The sequence below is a fragment of the Nelumbo nucifera genome, chromosome 2 (assembly GCF_055504915.1).
Source record: "Nelumbo nucifera cultivar China Antique chromosome 2, China Antique-T2T, whole genome shotgun sequence".
NCBI lineage: Eukaryota > Viridiplantae > Streptophyta > Magnoliopsida > Proteales > Nelumbonaceae > Nelumbo > Nelumbo nucifera.
Window position 1 is genome coordinate 26,919,927 of NC_142650.1, and position 12,878 is coordinate 26,932,804.

The following is a 12,878-nucleotide window of genomic DNA, read 5'->3' on the forward strand; positions in this document are numbered from 1 at the left end:
GCATTGTTGGTTTTGCTCATTTCTTTGATTGCATTTTAGGAGTGTTTGAGGTTAAATTGCTTTCCTAGTTTAATGGTGAACACCTTTACTTTGTGGCATGTGAAGTTTTCCTAGTTTAAGCTGACCCTGTACAGTGTACAAAAAATGCATCACTCAGCCCTACCCTCTTTCTTTAAAGAACTATGTAGGCATAGAAACATCACTATACAAAGAAACCTGTTAGGGAGCCAAAGATTTTAGGCTCGGGGAGTTAAGCCCATTGTACGACAAGTATACTCCAGGTGAAGGAAGACAGTGTCACATCAACAACAACTGTCTAACAACAACCTGCCAACTTGATCAAGAGAAGTTAGAAGTTGTTATATGTTGAATTCTTGATGTATTCAGATTTCCGCCCATATAAGAGGGCAGTTGTAAGGAATAATAATCAAGGAAGAAGTCATTGATCTCTCTCTTTTTGTGTTGCTCTCTCCCCCTCATTTTTTCCTTTCAAGAGATTGCATCCTCTTGAAGTGGTGCTTGTGTTGGCCAAAGTCCAACAAAATTGGTATTAGAGCCTACGCCGGTGCCAATTCAAACAAGATAAAGAGCATGCGATCAGAATTCGTGGAAGACAGGATTGATAGTACGGCGGTCGGATTACACAAGGTCTCCAATGACACAAGAATTAAAAAGGAGGCAGTCACAGGTTAGTGTTGCATATGGGAAAGAGGCGCTATGACTAGCAATCATGATAATTAGGGAAGTCAATGGGTTAGGTTAAACGGTAAATCTGGCTTGACCCATCCCTATAGGGTTGGGATAGGGTCAGGTCTATTCAAGTGTAGGGTCGGGTTAGGGTTTTGATTATTTAACCCAAGTTGGGTTTGAGTTTTGGCTGACCCACCCCACTGGGTCATGATACCCTTATGTATATATAGGGTGTTCTTGTAATTTGCTAACTTCTAACTCCATAGCCTTAAAGCTTAGGATTTCTTTTTATATTTATTTTGGTTTTTCTTCTTTAACTAATGAAGAAAGTGACACCTTAGAACCTACAAACCAAATTCCAACTTAAATTAATGGCTTTTAGGTTTTGAAAATTGTTACAAAAATACAATTTAAGTTTGTTGGTTGGTATTGGGTTTAACCTTATAGGTTCAGGGTGTGTTTAGAAATTACATATTACTTAGTTGAGTTGATTACACTGGGTTAGGGTTGAGGTAAACTCATACTGTATCTGACTGATTGACATTCCTTTGACAATGAAATAGAAGGTATTGGGGGTGAGAATGGTTGCAATGATGGCATGGGAAGGGGCAAAACATACATCGTGAAGTTGGACTTTCCAACCTTCATTGGTGATGGCCTTGTATCATAGATCTTTAAGGCAAAAAGGTATTTTGAATTTCATGAAACCCTTAGTCACCAGAGAGTCTTGATTGCATCTTTTCACCTAGAGGGGGAAGCCATTTTATGGATTCAGTGGTTCAAGGCGAACCCACCCCCAGCTCTTGTGGGTAGACTTCACCAAAGCCCTTTGTATCCGCTTTGGACTGATGGAATTTGAAGATTTTTATGAGTTCCTCTTTAAGCTCCAATAGGTAGGTTTTGTGAGAGACTACCAAATAGAATTTGGGAAGCTGGCAATAAGGGCATAGGGGTGGCCAGAGAAGGCTCTTCTACAGTGTGCTTCATCAGAGGGATTAAAGAAGAAATTAAGGTGGAACCGAAGGTGATGCAGCCTACCACCATATTAGCCACGGTGGGCCTAACCTGTTTATAGGGGGAATGGTTAAATCAATTAAGGAGGATCAGCTGGTTATACAGAGCCAGGCTGAATAATTGATCTAGTCCCGGTTTGACTCTGCGCAGCCCAAAAGTTAAGCAAACCAAGGCCTAAACCTAGAAATCATTTGATTATGCCCCACCCCCAGGCCCTAGTGCCCTTTAAGAAGCTCTCATGGGCCGAGATACAAGCCTGTTGTTGAGCAGTTCTAAAAAGTAGGGTGGTTTGGGAATTGGTAGGATTCAAGAATAAAACATGGCTTTGTTAGGCAAGTGGTTATAGAGAGTCCCGAAGAATGAGAGGCTTTATGGCATTTGGTGATCAAAAGCATCTATGGGTTACATCCAAATAGTTGGGATTCAGGGCTTGCCAGGGGTGTGACTTTGAGAAGCCCCTGGAGGTCAATTCTGACTCCATTGCTTACTTTCATGCAAAATATATGGTATGATGTGGTTTCAGGGCAAAGTGTAAAGTTTTGGTATGATACTTGGGGTGGGGGACTCTCCTTTTTGTCAAACCTTTCCAAGACTTTATAGGCTGTCCAACTATAAAATAGTTTAATTGCGGATTTGTTTTCCTTTGGAGAGAATGGTTTAGCTTGGGATTTGGGTCTAAGAAGGCCTTTAAGGGATTTTGAAACAAATGAGCTGGTCTCTCTTGTAACCCTTCTTGAAACCTTTGTTTTGTCTTCATCAGGGAATGGTGAGAGAACTTGGACCCCTAATACAAATGTTGTTTCACGTGCGCTTCCTTTTTTCAATCTTTACTTCCCATTTCAGAAGCTCAACCTTTCCCAGTTAAAGAGGTGTGGGGGATGCCTGATTCCCCCTAAAGTAAAGGTTTTTTGTTGGGAGGTTGTTAATCAAATAAATAACACCCATGAGAGGCTCCAAAGGAAATGGAAGCACTGGGTTCTCTCTCTCCTCATGTGTGTTCTCTTTATTGGAAGAGTGGGGAAAATACAAGCCATCTACTGTTACAATGTCTGCATGCTTCTAGACTATGACAACTCTTCTTTTTGTTGTTTGGAAAAACTTGGGTGGCACAGATGTAGTAGTAGATCTTTTCAAGTCAGATGTTTTTGGTGGCTCCACTCAAAGACGAAAGGTTGTTTGGCAATTCAGTCGCGGGGCAGTGCTATGGGGTTTATGGTGTGAAAGAAATGCAAGGATTTTTGAAGAAAAGTGCAAAACTGTACAGGAAGTGTTTGAACTTACCAAAGTAAGGGTAGCACAAGGTTCAAAATATCGATACACCCCTGTGTATTGGCAGGGGCGTATCGGGACTTAAAATAACACACTTTTATATTTTTTTAGTTTTTTTTTTCAATATTTGGTTTTTGGGCCAAATTTTAACCATATTTTTCATTAAAAAGAGGCCGGTTCCCGAAACACCTGTAATAGGCATATCGTGAAGCCACCGATATGATACGATACACCCGATATGGGGCGTATCATATTGAAAATTTGAACCTTGGGGTAGCACACTGGGCTGTGATGTGTGGAGATTTTCAAGGGGTTTCTATCAATTATCTGCTTAGGGAGTGGTAGGTGGTGACTGGTGACAGAGTTTCAGCATACTTGGCAACAAAGGATGGTAGTTTGGTCCCCTCCTAATCTAGAGGTGCTCTTCCTGTTTCAAAAAAAAAAAATGACGGTTGCAGCCTTGGAAACCCAGGGCCCTCGGGGGTGGGAGGAGTAGTTAGAGACCATGAGGGCAGTATCATTCTAAGTTTCTCAGGCCCGTTGGACAGGGAAATTCCTCTATAGCTGAACTTTTGGCCTTGGTTCAGGGCTTGAAGTTGTTGGTTAGGTAGGAGCTAAGGAATGTGGAAGTTGAAGGTGGCTGTCAAATGGTTATAGGTTGGATGACAAGGCAAGACCAAACTCCTTGGAAGTTCAGACCTCTAGTCAGAATGGCTCAAGCTCTAGGTGCTGACTTGAACGCCTCATTCAAGTGGGTGCCTAGGAATGCCAATATATTGGCCGACTCTCTGGCTAAGGCTGGGATGCCCAGGACTGACTATTAATGCATATTTTGTTATCAGTGCTGTTTCTGCTTTGTTGTATTTCTTTTTCTCTGTTGCCAGATGTGGATGGCCTCTTGGGAGGCCCAGCTTTGCACGCTTCTTTGGCTGTGCTTTTTGTGTGCAGTTTGATTTTAATGAATATTCTCCATGTGTTGCTTATCAAAAATGAAAGGATCCTGTCCCTAATAGCTGTCCACACAAAGAAGATGGACTTGGATGGGGCTCTAGACTTCTAGGTCTATTACACTGATGGGGCAAGGTGAGGCACACACCTTTTCGAAGCAATGTGCAAAACTGCAAAAAATAAAAAATATTAAACATAATATTAATTAAAAATAAAACTTAAATTTTAAAATACATGTTTTAAACAAATTATTATCTCAAATTAAAATACATAAACATAACACGTAAAACATATTTAAAATGAAAACTTAAAAATAAAATCAAGCATAACATATAAAACATATTCAAGCATGTAAAACTCTCAATCTCATTATTTTTCCCCAATTGCATTACTTCAAATAGCTAATGTGATGTTAAACACAAGTTTCAAAATTTCGTCATGTATAGTCTCGTTTCGGCCAATACGTATCGTATTGGTGGGTCACCAATACGTGAAATAGAGGGAGTTTCAGGGTAAGACCTGTTTTATGGGGTAGCCAAGCCTTTTACCGACCCCCTACACACATTTGGAAAAAAAAACTATAAAAAAATATGTGTGTTAATAAAAAGTCCAATACGCTCAATTCAACGTATCAGACTGTATCAATACTTTGGACCTTGGTTAAACATTATGCATTCCTTATGGCTTATGTTACGAGCCGCCTTTGTACCAAGCCCCTTGAGGCAAGCCCAAACAAGTTCATATTAGGGTCTTAAATTCTTAATCCCTATGAAAGAAGATTATATAATTTTAATTGTCTTTTAGAATATCTTTTATTAGGATGAATGAATGAACAACACTAACAAATAGAGGGTTTTTGGAGTTCTCGACCTAGCTGTTAGGCATTAAAAAAGCGCAAATTTTCAAAAGGTGTGTGCCTAGGCTGAAGCACAATGTGCCCTAGGCACACACCTTTTGAAAGTGCTATGCTTAGGACTAGACCTCTTCATGGGCCGAGTAGCTTGACGGGCCAACCCAACTCAACCCATTCTAAGTTAGGCTTGGACATGAATTTAGGCCCATGGGCTTGGGTTCAAACATTAGGCCTGATTTTTTGTTGGGCAAGGCTCAGGCTTTCTCGAAAAAGCTTGGCCTGAGCTCGAGCTCGACATGAACATGATAATATATTATATAACAAAAAGTATATTTTACAATAAAATATATACAATATGTTTTTTTCTTTGTTCCTCTTCTCCTTTTTCAAGTCAGTCGGATCTTTCATTATTTTTGGGTTTTGAGGTCTTTTAATATAAATAAAATAGTTTTTTATTGAATAAAAAAGAAAAAAAATATTTTTCCCAAATTTCTAGCTGGGCTGTGGGCTCAAGACCTAGGCCTGATGGTTGGACTTGGCTCAGGCTCGGGCCTGAATGTGTTCTGTTAATACAGAGACAAAGCCCGGCCCGGACCCAGCCCATGAACAGGTCTGCCTTGGACCTAGGCAAGGTGCATACCCTAAAATGCACCTCACCTCTGTGCCTAGGCGTGCCTTTTAAATCACTGATTACCATGCTACTGCCAAGTTAGTAGACCCACTCAATTTAGAGAAAAAAATTTACTAAAAATGCTCTCCCTCTTTAGATGCAACTTTTCACATTTGGTCTTCAGAGTTGGGATGAACTTTAACCTGAGCGATATCATTCAGCAACCATCATCTCCTGAAGCTCCCACTCATAAGTATTTCTGTGCAAAACAGGGGCCCAGACTGCTTCTCCATCAATAGTTTCATACCAATCTTTTACTACAACATCCCTGTTCAGAGCTTTATTAAAGATGTGAGGATGGGACTGGCTGAGGGGTCTTCCTCCACCCTTCGTGTCATACAGAAAGAGATGCTTTCCACTTCCCGGCTTGGGAGCAATTAACTGAGAAAAATAATCTTTTAAGCTTCATAATGCCTCTCTAGATGCTTGCCCCAATAATAAGCCTGATGTATCAAAGGTGACCAATTGTTTACCTCACTCCCATACTTGCTTTTAATAACATCTTTCCAAAGCTTATCCTTCTCATTGGCATACCTCCATAGTCATTTCCCGAAAGTGCTCTATTCATAAGGTGAAGAGATTTAATGCCTACCATAGTTTTCAAGGTGCCAAAGCGAGGCTAGGCGACAGGGGGGGTGCCTAGTCGCCTAGGCGATGGATTTTTTTTTTTTTATGTAGAAAAAATAGATCCTAGGGTAGTTCCCTAGGTACCATAACCAGGTTTCCTTAATAATTATTCATAATTTTCATAAGAAAAGTATAGAGTTAATGTTAAAGTATAGAAAATCAACATATTAATGAGAAGAAAAAGAACATTAAAAAATAATAAGGGCTGAACCCTTATTTTTGTTATAGGAAAAGAAGAAAAAAAGTAGTAGTAGAAAATGTATTGATTAGACAAAATTTTTAAGTTCTTCCTTACATTTTGGTTCAGGTTTTAAAGTCTTTGAGGGTTCAATACAGAATTTAGCAATGTTTGTATTGATTAAGCCCTAACAAATAAGAAAATAATAAAAAAAATAGTATATAAACACACAAAATGAATATATTAGTTTAGTAGTGCCTATTTTATAATTATAATGTCAAAAGATAAAGAATAGAAGTATTTTATAGTACATAGTACAAAACTGCTTGGCGATTAGGCGAGGTGAGCCTCAAAGGGTGCCTTGTCGCCTAGGCGTTGCATTGACAACTATGATGCCTACCCCACCTTCTATCTTAGGCAGACAAACTTGAGGTCATGCTACAAGATGAAATTTCTTCTATCATTGACCCCATCCTGTAAGAAGCCCCATCTGGTTTTCTCCAAAGAATTTAGAACCGAGGCTGGTGCTTTAAATAAAGACAAGAAATATATGGGAAGATTAATCATTAGTGACTTGTGAGAGCACTCTGAATTAGTGTCCCCCTTCCCCCCTTTTAGACAAGTAGTTCTTCTTCCAACCTGCCAAATTGCAATGAAACCTTTCTAATATTTGGGTCCAATAACTTGTTGGACTTACTTTCGATGGGAGTGGACTACACTTGCTTCCTAGAATGGCAGCTATTTCTGCAATTTTTGGAACGTCATCAATAGGGAAATGTTTATTTTCAGACCACAGGTAACTTCAAAATCTGTTAGAAAACATCTTAAAAACAGAAAGTTCTTATCCTTTTTTTTGAAGATAAATAAAAATAAACTTTATTAGAGAAAAGAAAGGATAAGGAGATTATAGCAGGGTGATAAGGAATCACCCAGCAATAGCAGACCCAAAAAGCAACAGACCCACCCTAACAAAGACCCTAAAAACAGAGAAAAAACCTAAACATATCAAAGCACCTTAAGAAACAAACCTATATCCAAATACAAATATCACAACAAAATCACAAAGGTCCCTACCACCAACCCCTAAAACAACTAAAACACAATAGACTGAATATCCCAGAAACCCAAATCCTGCCAGAAGATACATATGAAAAACATCCTGAAACCAAACAATCCAACTGATGGAAAGCTGAACTTAAACTTTATCCATTTTCTCATCATGCCCACTGTCTAATATAGAAATCTCTTGTCTCATCTGGGTAACTTTCGTTATCTTTCTCCCTTTCTTTTTTAATCCCGCTCCATATACTCCTAGCTCCAATCCTTTGCTCTTGTAAAGATAATTGAGTTATCAGAAAATTGAGGAAGTGAGGTATTGTTGCTGCTTACCTTAAAGCCCTCAAGATGTCCTCCCTCAGCCTTTTTACCATCATGCTAAGAGCCTCTACTACTATTGTGAAGAGAATGGGTTATAGAGGATCGTCTTGTCTGAGACCCCTCTTTCCTTCATAATAGGTTTTAGGAGAGCCATTTATCACTAAGAAACTAGCGGAAGAGTGACAAGATTTTATCCATTGCCTTAATTTTACTTTGAAAACCATTCTCCATAAAAGATAATCCAAGAAAGCCCATTGAAAATGGTCATATACCTTTCAAATAACATAATAACGTCTCTTAAAAAACCCTTCCCCCAAAGCACCCTGAGTCAGATCAATGAGCCTCCTTTTGTTTAAGGGTGCAAAAAAATGTCAATCATCTTCCTAACTGAGGACATTCTATAGTGGGTTTGCCTTGTAATCATGATGTCTAATTAGATGACCATTGATCAAATGATCAACACCTTCATTTTTGGAATCCATCCTTCCTATAGGCTGAAAATTTCTTGGTCCAAAACAGGCATGTTGGTGGCAGGATGTGGTAAGTCTTCCTCTCCCTCCTGGCCAACCTTGCCTTCATGCATGAATATGATTTAAGATAAAGTGGTTCCATACAAGGTTCAAAATCTGACAACAAAAAGATAAGTGGAGTTTTGATCAAAGCAAAACTCTCGATACATAAATTTTGCATATTGAGAGTAGTGATACTTTGAACCATGGTTCCATATTAGAGCATTGGAAAATTTTTCATCGTTTACCTATGATGATGTTTGGAGGAATTGGGGTGAGGTGGCAAAAAGTTCTTCAAAGAAACCTGTGCATAAAGTTTGGTCACCTCCTTTAGAAGGTTTTATAAAACTAGATTTTGATGGGAGTAGCCAGGGCAATCCGGGTCCCTTTGGAGTAGGGGGAGCTTTTAGAGACAAAGATGATTTCATTGTTGCACTGTTTTTGGAACAGCTAGGGATGCAACACTCTATAAGGGTGGAGTTTCTTGCGATTATCCAAGGGATGCAGGTAGCACCATGAATATGGAAAAGTTGCTTATTGAAGGTGACTTCAATGTGGTGGTGGGTTGGTTAAGTATCTGGAAACTGTGGTATGGGCCTTTAGGGATGAAGTAAAGAAGTTCAAATGGTTATATAGTAACATGACCACAGGGATACAAAGGGTGCAAAGATCGGTAAATGGGTTGTCTGACCTTAGATAAGCAAGGGGTTAATAGGGGGCAACTATATAGGGCTCAGTTGTAACTCTGTTTGCTATGAGGTTGCAACATGCACCTCTCTAAGGGATGCTTGTATTGTATGTATATATTGCTGTTCCATATTTAATGAAATTTCAAAGTTTTAGTGGAGTGGAAACCTTCAGTAAGTCACAGTATGAAGCTGAATTTTGATGAAAGCTTGATTGGAAATCCAGGACCATCAGGGATACACGAGGCAAGGTGGTGGCTCTATTTTCAGGACTAGTTGGATTTGCTGATTCTCTAAATGCTGAAGTATTGGCACTACTGCAAGGCCTGAAGTTGACTAAGCAAATTGGACTGCAACATGCAGAGGTAGAGGGAGACTTGAAGCTGGTTATCTCTCAGATGTGTAGAAACATCTCAGGAGCTTGGATATACAACCAAACTTTGAGGGAGATTGAGAAACTAGTGAGGGACATCGGTGCCACCTTCAGATGGTTAAGAGAACTGCTAATGGGATAACAGATTCCTTAGCCAAACAAGGGATCCATAGGAAACAACATTTCTGGGCAGCACTGTAAAAGGAAATTAAAGCATTTGGGTGGTTGGGTATCCTGCCCCAGCTCTGACTGTAATTGTAATCCTTAATTCATTTATTAATAAATCTTTTCTTTGCTGACAAAAAAAAAAAAATTCAAAGTTACTTATCAAAAAAAATGATGTGAAGGAATGAGGGGAATAATTGGTTGGCACTCTCAGCACTAATTAAGCACAAGATGCAAACATGGGGAGAGGCATGCATTCCTCTACCCTTTGTGGAACATCTCCCTGTATTTGTTACTTTTAAAGCAACTTTTCAACATAAAAATGCCAAGGGTTTTCTTGAAAGCATCTTACATATGTTGATGAATGAACCACTTTTTAAAGTTATGAAGGAAGTTGTTCTTGCCTTAATTCTTAACTGATATGTATTTTTAACTTGATTTTCTCAAAGTATGCTTCACTTTGATACTTGTAATGTTTGAATTATGTGACTAATTTCTTTAAGGTCCTCTTTCCATATCAAATCTCCTTTATGTCTCATGCCATAAGTATGTTACTTTTGATGAATCTCATGCCATAAGCCTATTACTTTGATTCCTATTTTATTTGGCTAGTAAATTCTGCAATGACTTCTAACTGATTAGATTTTTTCTCTGTTTTCGTTTTTTACATACATGGTGTGCAGAGATGAAGCAAGATCCTATTGTTGAAGATCCAAAGCGCATTTGTAATGTAAGATTTTTAACTCTTTTATGTTCTTTGTATTGTATATTCATATATTTTGTGTTTTTAAATCAGTAACATTTAAGAATTTATAAATCAAAGTAAAATAATGATGTTTAATAAATCATCATCATCCATGCCTTGTCCTAACTGTACAGGGTTGACTACATGAATCCTGTTTTGCTAATCCATTCTATTTAAAACCATATCCGTTGTTAAATTATTAGTGCTTAAATCATTTCTTACTACTTCTATCCATGTCCATTTTTGGTTTACCCTGGGCTCTTCTAGGCCCCTTCAATGTGTAACAAATCACTTCTTCCAATTGGTGGTCTTCTTTTTACGTGCCTAAACCATCTTAGTCTACTCTCTCTCATCTTTGTTTGATTTTCTCATCTTTTACCAAGACTCCTTTATTTTCATCTTTAATGCACCTAACATGGTTTAACTTTCTGCCTTTCCTTTTTCTCAGCTTGCTAGTTTATACTTTACTTTTTCTCCCTCTTTAGTGCCTAATTTATGGTAACGCTCATCATAAGCCTTATATTTAATTTCATTCACTTTTTTTTTCTCTTTTTAACTTCCTTTCTTATGGTTTTGTATTTTCCTAGTTTTCTACATTTCTAGCTTTTTACCATTCTTTGTAGCATGCTTGTTTTAATCTAATTATATTTTTAACCTCTATATTCCACCACCAAGTTTCTTTAGTACTTTTTTTGATCAATAACTCAACCTTTTATTAATTAATATAATGGAAGGTACAATACATTAAATACAGTCAGACTGTGAGAGATAAAACATCTTATCTCTCCCTCTATAATCAGATCCCTTACAGTTGTGCCCAGAAAAGTGAATCTTCCTCCACCCCTTGTTTAGCTAAGGCATCTGCTACAGAATTAGCAGATCTTTTAACCCATCCAACCACTATTTCCATATTTCTGGTTAGCCACCTTATCTTCCTTTCATTGTTGAAAAGCCACAGTTCTGAGCCCTCTTTTCATAACCAGCTAATCACCAGTTTGGAGTCTCCTTCCACAAATAGCTTTTGGATGTTCATTTGTTTTGCCTTTTGAATGCCTTCCAGTACTGCCAACACTTCTGCTCTCAGGGAGTCTCCTTTTCCAACTGGCCCTGAGAACATAGCAATGAAATTACCCTCCTCATCTCTAAAAATACCTCCAATACCTGAAGGTCCAGGATTCCCCAATCTGCTACCATCAAAGTTAAGCTTGATGAAACCTCTGTTTGGAGGTGACCAAGTATGATTTATAATTGTCTTATTGCTTGTAGAATTTGCTACTTCCTTTTTTTTTGATGAATAATTTGCTACTTCCTTCCAACTTCTCATTAGATCATTTGTTGACAGTTGACACATGAGAGAAGGCTGCCAATGATTTCAGCCAATGCACCACTTTAACCTTGATTGTTTCCAAGATATCACTATTATTTCTTTCTTTATCTGTAAAGATTCTTAACTTTCTTTCTTTCCAAACAGTTCAAAGAACAATAGCTCTAATGCAGTTCCACATTAACCTCCCTCTCTTTGTTGGCCATCCAAAGGTAGTTGTGTCAAATAGGCTTTGAACATCCGCCGGAGGATTCCACCCGCACCCAAAAAGAGAAAAGCACCAATCCCAAATAGAGGTGATGAAGGAACAAGAGATAAAAAGGTGGAGGCAACTCTCACCATCAGCCTTACACAATACACACCAATGAGGGGATAAACACCAATTTGGCCGCTTTATTTGGAGTAGGTCAAGAGTCTTAATCTTTCCATGAGCCGCTTCCCAACAAAATGCAGCAACCCTTGGTGGAATAGCTTTGCACCACATCTCTTTCGTCGGAAAAGGAGGCAGGCCACTATAGGATGATTCTAGCAAAGTTTTAAAGGAGGCACATGAGAAGGACCCCGATGGGGTACAAGTCCAAACTCGGCTATCAAGTCTTGAAGGTTCAATGAAAACTCCTTCCAGCAAATGTAAGAGGCTAAGACCTAAGAAGACACTAAAGTTCTGAGTCTTGGATACCCTTTCGGAAACCCAAGTCCCAATTAACCCCATTGAGCGAAGGTGGAGATTGGACAAGAAACTTAGAAACTAGCTCATTTTTGAAGCTTGAGAGGGCAAAGAGAGAGGGAAGTTGGTCCTTTAAAGGAGAGTCTCCCAGTCAAATATGTTCCCAAAATTTAAAATTATTACCATTACAAAGGTTGTATCTAATAGAAGAAAGGAAGAGAGGTAGGATTGCACTAATGGCTTTCCAAGGTGAGGATCGATTTGCCCTAGACAGCACACCAACATCCCATCCATTACCCCAGAGCCCATGAATACTTACTATCACCTTTGTCCACAATTTGTCCCTATCTTGAGGCAGTCTCCAGGGCCACTTTCCTAACAACAACATATTCCTTTTTTGTATATTTCCTAATCCCTAGCCCCCTACATTATTATCCCTGCATACTATTTCCCAACTTATTCTATGATCTCTTTTTTCCTCCCCTGGCTCCCACAAGAAATCCCTCATTGTCACCTCCAATTTCTTGCTCACACTCACTGGAATTTTGAAGACTGACAAATAGTAGACAAGTGAGTTAGCTAGTGTTGATTTAGTCAACATTATTCTGCCACCTAGAGACAAGTATCCTTTCTTCCAACTAGCCAACTTCCTAGAGAAATTTTCTATCACGGGATTCCAGAAACCAACTTCTTTTGGATTTGCTCCAAGAGGTAAACCCAAATAGGTCAGGGGCCAGGACACGACACTGCAGCCTAGAATGCTTGCACACTCTGCCGTCTCCC

General features: G+C 38.9%; 1 protein-coding gene across 1 annotated transcript in view; it reads left to right on the forward strand.

Moving 5' to 3' along the window:
• Positions 1–12,878, forward strand: part of LOC104595405 (nucleoporin-like protein) — a 44,426-nt gene that overhangs the window by 2,515 nt on the left and 29,033 nt on the right. The window contains exon 2 of the mRNA XM_010256131.3: positions 10,043–10,089. Coding sequence (XP_010254433.1) covers positions 10,043–10,089 — 47 coding nt within the window. The remainder of the gene's footprint in view (positions 1–10,042; positions 10,090–12,878) is intronic.